Source organism: Thermobia domestica, chromosome 2 (assembly GCF_964235325.1).
Source record: "Thermobia domestica chromosome 2, izTheDome1.hap1.1, whole genome shotgun sequence".
Classification (NCBI taxonomy): domain Eukaryota; kingdom Metazoa; phylum Arthropoda; class Insecta; order Zygentoma; family Lepismatidae; genus Thermobia; species Thermobia domestica.
The window spans coordinates 98,515,963-98,525,873 of NC_137455.1; the positions used below are offsets into that span (position 1 = coordinate 98,515,963).

At 34.6% G+C, this 9,911-nt stretch overlaps 1 protein-coding gene across 4 annotated transcripts in view; it reads right to left on the reverse strand.

The window, feature by feature from the left end:
- The window catches only part of lolal (longitudinals lacking protein-like), a 36,576-nt gene extending 32,999 nt beyond the window's left edge, over nucleotides 1-3,577 (reverse strand). Inside the window, exon 1 of one of the 4 annotated variants that reach the window (XM_081744208.1) lies at nucleotides 3,445-3,577. In XM_081744208.1, coding sequence (XP_081600334.1) covers nucleotides 3,445-3,467 — 23 coding nt within the window. In that variant the 5' untranslated portion in view covers nucleotides 3,468-3,577. Of the gene's footprint in view, nucleotides 1-2,727; nucleotides 2,914-3,295 lie in introns of those variants that run through there. The other 3 variants (XM_081744219.1, XM_081744227.1, XM_081744238.1) reach the window with 3 other exon arrangements.
- Between the last annotated feature and the right edge of the window lie 6,334 nt (nucleotides 3,578-9,911).

Sequence of the window (9,911 nt, forward strand, 5' to 3'; positions counted from 1 at the left end):
AAGTGAATAAAGACACGAATAATTATTTGAGACCACTTTGGCTCTGACCCATTTATACATAAATAGTTACAAAAGATACTTATGATTTCAATAAATGCCTCTCGTGAGGTTTGTATACCCCCCCCCCAAAAAAAAAAAAATACGGCATTTCAATGTATTTTATCAATAGTAAACATTATTAAAACGAAACAATATTTAGAATTTCTTTGATTGCAATTGCTTAACAATAATAACAAACTATAAAAAAATCACGAAAGAAATATTCATAAACTTATATATTAAAAAAAGTTCCTTTTGTGGTATAATCTCTTTGAGTAATGAATGGGGAATTTAGGTCTGAGTATAATATACGGGGGTGAAACGTTGTAAGCCACAAATGTGTGTTCATCAAGATTTTACGAACACTTACACTTTTACGAACATTTTTCTTTTTTTGGTTTAAACCAGCCAACCCTGTCTAGGATCATGATTTGTACATTATTCTCTTCAGAATAAAACAAATTTTCAAACGGTACCCTTCAAATGTCTCCATCATGTATCTGGGGCGGGTAAATCACGAAAAAAAATGTTGTTAAAAATATTTTTTATTTTTTTTATTTTTACTTCTGTGGACCTCTCCCCCTGTTTTAAGGCAGAGATCTGAAACAAATCTGAAAAATACTGAGGGGTGCACTGAGTAAATGTGTAAAATTTAAATCATGTAGGTGGAAAAGTAGGCCCGCGAAAAATAATATTCCCCAAATACCCCACATTACCGTATAAAAGAGGATCTCAGGTAACAGTTTCCTGAGAGATCCCTATTTATCCTAGGAGCATAGTACGTATATCATTTTCTTCAGAATTCATATGTCTCAATCTGAGGCGGGAAATTCACGAAAAAAGCTATATTTTATTAAAAATATCATTTTTTAAAAACATTTTTTTCCCCTCTGGACCCCGCTGTTTCCACGCAGAGATCTGAAATTTATTAAGGGGTGCACTGAACGAGTGTGCAAAATTTCAGTCTTCTGATTGCAAAATGTAATCCGCCAAAAAATAATAATAATACGCATAACAAAAAATATCTTTTTAAATTTATGACGTCATCACACACTATACCTCAACGCAGAAAGGCGTGAAAGCATATGTAACGTGTTCTAAAATGACTCCAGTCTTGAAGAAAACGAAGTAAAAAGCCTTATTAGAACTTTTCTAATCGAATAATGAAGATTCTACCCTATCACCTAAAAATAGGTGATACAACTTAAAAGGTAAGTAAAAAGGAAAAAGTACAGCAACGTTTATAAAAATGACACTTTTTTTCACAAAAGTTACTGATATTTGGCAGGGGCATATTTTAAAAAAACTCAGAACTATCTTGCGGCATGAAATACATAAATTTCGTCTAAAGTTATAAAAAAAAAAAAAAAAAAAAAAAATGGAGACGGGATAGGATTCCTCTAAATACGTCCTATTATCTGGGAACAAAAACAGACACACACAAAAAAGAATTTTTGTCTTAATAATCGATGGTGATTTCCCCATTGGAATAGTTAACGATTTTAAAACTCAAACCCAATGTTACGAAAAGAAGAAAGCAGGATTGCTCCGTTACCTGTTCAAAACTGGATTTTCCCTAATCATCGTCTGAATGACACTTGTTTTCATACTACACTGTACATTTGAGTCTCATTGTTTTATGATTATTAACTTCCATAATCGAAATAACAGAGCAGAAACGGGATTTTACTTATTTTCACTTTAAATTAATTTATTTCGGAATTGGATTTAAATCAACGATTTTTATTTAAAAAAATCAAGTGATTTAAATCAGACTGATTTAAATCAATCCACCCTGGTTTGGGTTCGTTTAGGTTTATGTTACTGTAGGGGTCCAGCATAATTTTCGAAAACATGATAGAATTTCGCTTATTTCTGCGTATATTAGGTTAGTTGAGGGGGTATGTTTAGTACAAGGGGTCCAGAAGCACACAAAAAACACAAAATTTACAGGAGAAATGAGTGATGCAAGTGCTTAGACGTAACATAACATAACCAAATCTAACCTAACACAAACTAACGTAAGCTAACCTGAATTAACCTAAACTAACGTAATATTAGTAGAAATAAGCGAAATACTATGATTTTTTGGAAAATTTTGCGGGATTCCTACACTAATATAACGTAAACTAAACTAACCTAACGTAACCTAAACTTGCCTAGCCTAACTTAAACTAACCAATCCTACCCTAAACTAACCGAATGTGAACAGAAATTACCAAAATTTGTAACATTTTTTAGAGAAAAGAGTTGGACCCCTTCTGCTAAACATAGGCCTAGTCGAGTTTACGTTATGTCAGGTCTAAATACTTGCATCATTCATTTCTCCTCTAAATGTTGTGTTTACTTGCTTCTGGATCCCTTTTGCTAAACATAACCCAGACCCGGGTAGATAGCATTCGTGCTTTCTTAGTGGCCTTTTTGCACAAGCTGGTTCATATTTTATGCAGTGTAGTTTTATGCCATACGTTTACACTGTACTTATACTCGTCAGTTACAAATAACGAACCGAAATCACTACCAAGTGATTTTGGGGGTGAAATTAAATAGTACCATAATAAGAATATAACGGAAAAATAAATTCTCACTTCCTACCTTCACATCAAATACTGTATGTGCAACATTAAATATCTAGGCTACATTATTCTGTAAAATTTAATTGCAATAAAAAAAATTTCTTGAAATTACCTTGAATTTAGAATGCCAGTAACTTGAAACTCTTTGCGTATCAAATTATTATAGTGTTAGGAACATTAACTACAAGCGTTGCATTCAGTTCAAAACAACAAACAAGAACCGACGATTAAAATTGGGTAATTAATGGATTTTTTCATTAGACGCTTGCATTTCCTTAACCCAGCAAATATGAAGGAAAAAATTATTTACTCGGACTAATTCAAAATATCTACAATTTTCTCCCTCAAAAAGTTTCTTATATAATGTGGAGCAATTAAATTGATATAACTGTAATCAATTAAATGAAATTACTAATTTACTTGTGGAAGAAAAAATCGTTAACATTCACAGCAATATTTTAATTATTAATTATGACTAATGATATGGAAACTCCACAATCTGGAAGTTACACGAACACACCAAGCTTTCTTTGATGAAAATCATTTACCCGTGCATGGCACCGCAAGCAACGTAGTTAAGTTTTGACGTAAACATTGGATAACGGTACTCTCGCTCAAATTTCATAATACTGGCCATTCAATGAATATGTCAAATTTTAAATCTCTTGTTACAAGCTTACCAGACAATTATATTACGATGATCACTATCTAATTATCGTACTTTTATCCACTGGATACTACATATAAATTGGAACTATAGACTACGTTTTATAAAAATATATAAAACTCACTTAATTTACAACACCAACAATATCAAAAACACACTTACGGCCTGCCGCGCAATGCTGCCATCTATGCAAAACTGGTTTTAAGTTTTTCACTTTTAACTTCACTAACAAAATGAATTCTTGCTACTCAGAGATCTTTCGTATAGTCATGTGGCCTCCTTCTGTGGTAGTTTGGGAACACGTAAAGCAAAATAGGCGTTTTAGTTTGCGATGACTATGATGCGCTAAATTTTCAGATTGCAACGTATCACAAATAATCCAGCAACTAATTATGGCTATGTTTCAATAATATTCATTTAGGTTAAACTACTATTATAACTTACGGGTACATTGCGTAACGGCTTGCGTCAAACCGCATCGCAAAATTTGCAATATTCTGCATTAAATTTGAATGTTTCTTTTTCTTTTCGTTTCTTTTTTTTTTTTTTTTTTTGCTTTTGTTGGTTACGTTCCGTACTGCTGAGAAGATAGGAATGGAACGATCCGGTAGGAAACTTTAGAGGTAAAATTTGTTCCAAGCACCATCCTAGATAAAGAGACCATAAATGAATTCATGAACTATGAACGTCTTTCATAATAAAACTGACACATAGAAGGTCGTCCCGTTTCAGTTTTCGAAAAATTCTACGTATAGCAACTCAAGGCAAAAGTTAATATAGCTGCTACGGTGTTACGCCGATTATCGCAAAATAAATTGCAAATATAGCGTTCTGTTGACGTAAATCGTTGTGGAATGTGCCCGATATTACCTTATAAATTGTTGCTTATACTATATATACATGGTCAAAGAAAGCTTGTAACAAGAGATCAATATTTTCAATTTACACGTTCAAAGATATATAATTCAAAACTTGAACAAGAATCTCGAATGTAATTAAAACTATTTATACATGTCTACAGAAAGATTGAATCGTGTTTTATGTATTAGTGTCCAAAAACGAGTGTTTGAAAATGGGCAGTCCAAAAGAAGTGTTCGAAAATATGTAAACACGTGAATGTGAAACTGTGTATTGAGCTTGTTCAGATTTACGCACAATCAATGAAAATATTTGTGTTTTATTGTAACTTCCTGCAAGCCTTTGGAAACTAACAGATTATAATAAACATTTAGAAAACATTTCAATCGATTTTCACAAAATTTTCAATACGCATTTGGTCCTTTTATATCAAATGTAGGTTAGTTTAGTTTACGATAAAGAAAGTGTTGCCTAGGTATAAAATCGTTTCCTGTACTGACTTTTTATGTTTTTAATGGCGTAGGGATAACATATTCACAACCGAGGAAAATTTTTAGAGCTATTTCCAAAAATTGTGGATCAATATCACCAGACAAGTCTTTAGTATTATTCAATTTATCCGATACCTATGCAGGTTAAAAGCCTCTTTAACCCACCTAGATCACTATTCAATTCTACACATGGTGATCTTTTTCTTCACGTATAAACTTGTATAGAACTTGGTGATATTAGTTATGGATTCTCGACAAGGGGCAAGACATGCCGGACTAACCTCCCATTGTAGTGAAGGGTCCTTCTTTGCCGCGGCAAAGATTGATAGAAGAAAATCACGCCAAGATTTACTACCGAGTAGACCCACGTCACTCTCCACATTAACTAATTCTTTCGCTGCTGCGGTACAGGTGATACCTCCAACTGAACACTATTACATTCTGATCGAGTTATCAGCAGCCTCTAGCAACATGGAGATAGAGATCACTGCAAAAGCCTCACCATCTAAACCAATCGCTCATTCTTTTCCCTTTATTCAATATTCTAAGCTTACCTTGTTTATGCTTGAACCTCTTAGGAGTGATTATGTTCCTATCAAACTTACCCTACAGGATGCACCTCAATCACCTTCTCTAACAGATCCTCGGCACTCAGTTGCTCGTTTCGCCTGGATAAGCTTGCATATGTGCATTATTTTTATTCATATTAGTTTCATTTTTTGTATATAGTTTAGTGGTGTTAGTGAATTCTTTGTGATTCTTTTAGTGATTTTTCTGGTGAGTTTTAGTGAGTTGTGTTTGCATTGGCTGGCAACAGTGCCTTCAGTGTTCTATTCAAGTTGTGTCTCTGCATTCGACAATGTGCTGTGAAGTGCAACTAGACAAGCATATTCATTTATAGTTTTAGAAAAGGATATTTATTCATAGGTTTTAGAGAAACACTCATGTTCATTAATATACAAGATTTACATGTTCTTAACAGTGTTTTAGAGTGCTACTCAGTTTATGTGTGACCGAAGACAAAGTATGACAGTATAGCAAGCAACCATGTGGTTTAGCAGCAAGCTAGCAACAATTAACTGCGAAAAGAAGTTAAGATAAGTAATTCATTGTACTAATATTTAAGTATTATATCATTATATTAACATATGAACAAAGCATGTCATATTTATCATATTAACGCATGTACTTTTGAATAAGAATTGAAGCAAGTAACAGCTAAATTATTCGTTAAGTCTTATTTCTCGATCCTCCATGATATCTGGGTGAATCAGTAATATGGGTTTAAATCATACAGTTCATTAGCTGTGGTTGTGATATGCGTGATTTGTAAATAAAGTACATAAACATATCTTTATACATCATCATTTTTTTGGTCCTCCGTCCACCGGATATCAGAACGAGAAACGTGACTTTGAATTGTTTGTTCTCGTGTGTGTGTTTGTGTGGGTGCTGCTGTCATAAGCAGGACAGAACTGTTTATATCATTACAGTGGTGTGTGTGCATTCAACCCAGCTGAATTCAAGGTTACACGTTTGTAGGTCACTCAGAAGTGAAAAGTAAAATATATTGTCAGCGGTTTGTGTAGTTAAAAAAAAGGACAAACAATGGCAGAAGGGCAGTTGGGTCAATTAATTAAAAAACGTGCTTCGGTCAAAGGTAAGGCAACAAGAATACAGACATTTCTTCAAAAGCTAAAGAATGAAAATAAACCTAGCATACAAGAAGCAAGAACGAGGTTAGTTGCACTTGAAGGGGTTTTTATTAAGTTTGATGAAATACAGTCAGAAATAGAGCTCTTGGATGAGACGGGTGAACAAGAAACGCACAGAATTACATTCGAGGAACTGTATTATGATTCAAAGGTTAAGTTACAAGAATTTATTGATAGTTTTGAACAAAAAACGGATTCAGGGACAACAAATAACAAAGCTGGAAATTCTAGTAGTAGTTCAGTACAATTGTCTAAAATTTCCTTGCCCTCATTTTGCGGTAAATACGAGGAGTGGTCGCCCTTTAAGAACATTTTCATTTCCCTTATTCACAATAACGAATCATTAAGTACAGTTTGTAAGTTTCGATATTTGCGTACATCGCTCAAGGAAGAAGCGTTTACATTAATAGCAAATCTGCCAACGGTAGAAGTAAATTACGAAATTGCATGGAAGCTTCTTGTTGAACGCTACGAAAACAAACGGTTGATAGCTTCGACGTATGTACAAGGGTTGCTCAATATCAAGCCAGTAATGAAAGAAAACGCTAAAGACATTAGACAATTTGCAAATACTGCACGTAGTAATTTTCAAGCCCTTGAAGCATTGAATTTGGACAAACCTTTGCATGACGTGCTCCTAACACAACATTTAGTAGAAAAACTTGATTCGGCAAGCAAAAGGGAATGGGAAGTTGAGCAAAGTAGTGACTCCTTTCCATCGTTATCTGAATTATTTTCATTTTTAGAAGGTCGTTGTCAAATGTTAGAAAACATTCGTCCTACTCAATCTGAAAGTACTTATGACAACAAAAGTGTAGATTCCAAAGCAAAAAGAAAGAATAACAGTCAAGTGAATTCGTTTGTTGCTGTGCTTCCAAATGCATGTAATATTTGCCGTAGCAAACATACGCATGCTGTTTTTCGCTGCCCAGAATTTCTGAGTGCTAACATTAATCAAAGAAAGGAGCTCGTGAAGCAAAATAAATTATGTTTTAATTGCTTAGGTAATAAACATCAAGTAAGGGTATGCAAATCAAGTACTTGTAAGAAATGTAATTTTAAGCATAATACACTGTTGCATGAAGATACTACTCAGGAGGCTACTAACAAAGACAGTTCAAGCAAAACAAATAACAATACTACTAACGTACCTAAAGTTAAGGAACAGAATCAGGTTAAAGTTCAACCACAGGACTCTTATTGCTCATTTAAGATTAATTATGGTCAGCAAGTCTTATTAGCAACAGCGTTAGTTAACGTAACAGACATTAAAGGTCGTTTTCAACAATGCAGAGTGTTATTAGATGCAGCGTCTCAATCGAATTTTGTAAGCGAAGCTTTAGTTCATAGATTAGGCCTCAAGAAAACGAAAAATCGTGTTCCCATTAGAGGTATCAATTCTGTAACCTCCGAGGCTCAGTACAGTGTTGAAGTTCATATTTATTCAAGAACATGTGATTTTAATGCAGTAGTCGATTGTTTAGTATTCCCAAACATTACGGGTTGCATACCTTCTAAGGATATTGATTACAGTAATTGGAACTTTCCAAAGGATATCTGCTTAGCCGATCCAAATTTTAATCGCTCGTCGTCAGTGGACATGCTTATAGGTGCGGGGTTATTCTACAGTCTCCTTGAGCCAGGCCAGAAGACTAGAAAAGGAAATTATCCAGTTTTGCAGGAAACGAAGCTAGGATACGTTGTCGTCGGAAATATGCCTTCAATACCCGAAGAAGCCAACCAGTCGGTAATTTCATGTTTTGCTCAGATGGAGACAGACTTGGATACACAATTGAGAAAATTCTGGGAACTCGAAGATCTTGGAAGCTCCTTCACAATACCACGTCGAGTTACGCTGGTCGGGGAAAATCCTCGCTCCGTTGACCCGAATCGTTTGGATTTTTGTGGAGATAGCTGTAAAGTATACTGTATGAAACATATATAACCGAAATATACGAATTGGAGTAAAGAATTCGTGATAGATTTGCAATGGTTCGTAATACGCCTATACGTTTCAATTGTGTACATGAATCACTGTCAACTCGTGCGGAGTATTGTATTGAGGTTGATGGAGGACATATCGAGTCAAGATATCACTGAGGAACTGCCATGTGAACTATTCAAATATCCATGTTTAAGAATGCTCCAGTACTTGCACTCCAATTTTTAGGGAGGTAGGTAGAGAGTGATTAAGTACTTCCCAATAGCCTCTCTTAAAAATGATTGTGCAAGTACTGTAGTTTCTGAAAGTTGGGTATTTGGGTAGTTCACATACCAGTTCCTTAGTATTGTCTTGACCCGACTACGAGGGTGGTTCTTATTTTTCAACTTCGAGTTTTTTTTAGTATCATCCCTAATATGGATCAACAGCAGACCAAAATAACCTACGAGGCAAAATAACTCAATTGAATAATATTAAATGATGTTCCAAGCAACCTCAATTTTAAAAAAATAAATAAAAATGTATTTACAGTATACAATGTGAGGTGCCTTGCATGTTTGGAACGGCTAAAAAGAGTGACGCCACGTCTTGAATAATGGCAATAGTAATGGAGGTAGAACTGCATCTATTGCTGTATAGTACGATCATGGGTTGCACTATCTTGAAGTTCACCATCTTGGATTCAAGTTCAATTTGTTAAGTAGGGACGGGATGTGACAATTACGCTCACACACTCAATTAATTGTTCTTATATTCAAATTAAAACATATTTATATGTAAATTCAATTTATTTTAAAAAGTCAAGGAAAATTTTATTTTGTTTCATTTAGCAGCCAAGCGAACCTCTTTCATTTGTCCCAGGTAAAGAAGTTTCTCTGCTTTTCAGAAAGAAAAAAAAACATAAGACGGTAACCGCACTAATTGACCACCCACTTTTCTACCTCGCCAGTAAACGGTAATGGAATTTGCTATTGTTACTCCAGCCATACTGTCGCACTACCTAAGTACCTCGATATCGCAAATATCACGTCACAGACACACAGGAACCAAAATTTTTTATCTACAATCTTCGCAAGTGCTTATGAAACTCTTTAACATCACGTACTAGCCCAGAAGAGACGCTAGAAACCCAAGCCAAATTATCAACCGATTTTTGGGAAATGGTGTCACGAACTTAAAGCGGCGAATCAGAATCCGAAATTCAAAATTCACAAAGAAAAGAATGAAGCGTCTATTTAAAAAAAAAAGAAAAAAAAAGAAAGAAAGCTGGGAGAACGCCTACACGGAAGAGAGGTTACTCTAAGTCGACACTTCATCGTGAAAACATCACCAACACGCGATTCATAAGCATACGTCAACTCATATATACATATATATATATATTTAAGTGTTTAAATTTCAGAAAAATGGCTAGCTAAAGACCCGTTAGCAGCCAGCTACTTAAACCACGCGTTATCCACAGCAACTTCGTCGTTACAAGATTATTTATACAAATATTTAAAACATCGACAGATAGACATAATTCTTATCATCTTACGGTAACGCTACATAATTGGTGATTTTGAAGTGAGTCTGTGATTCTATATACGTTGATTTCCCACATAAAGTGTAAAGACAGGAAAA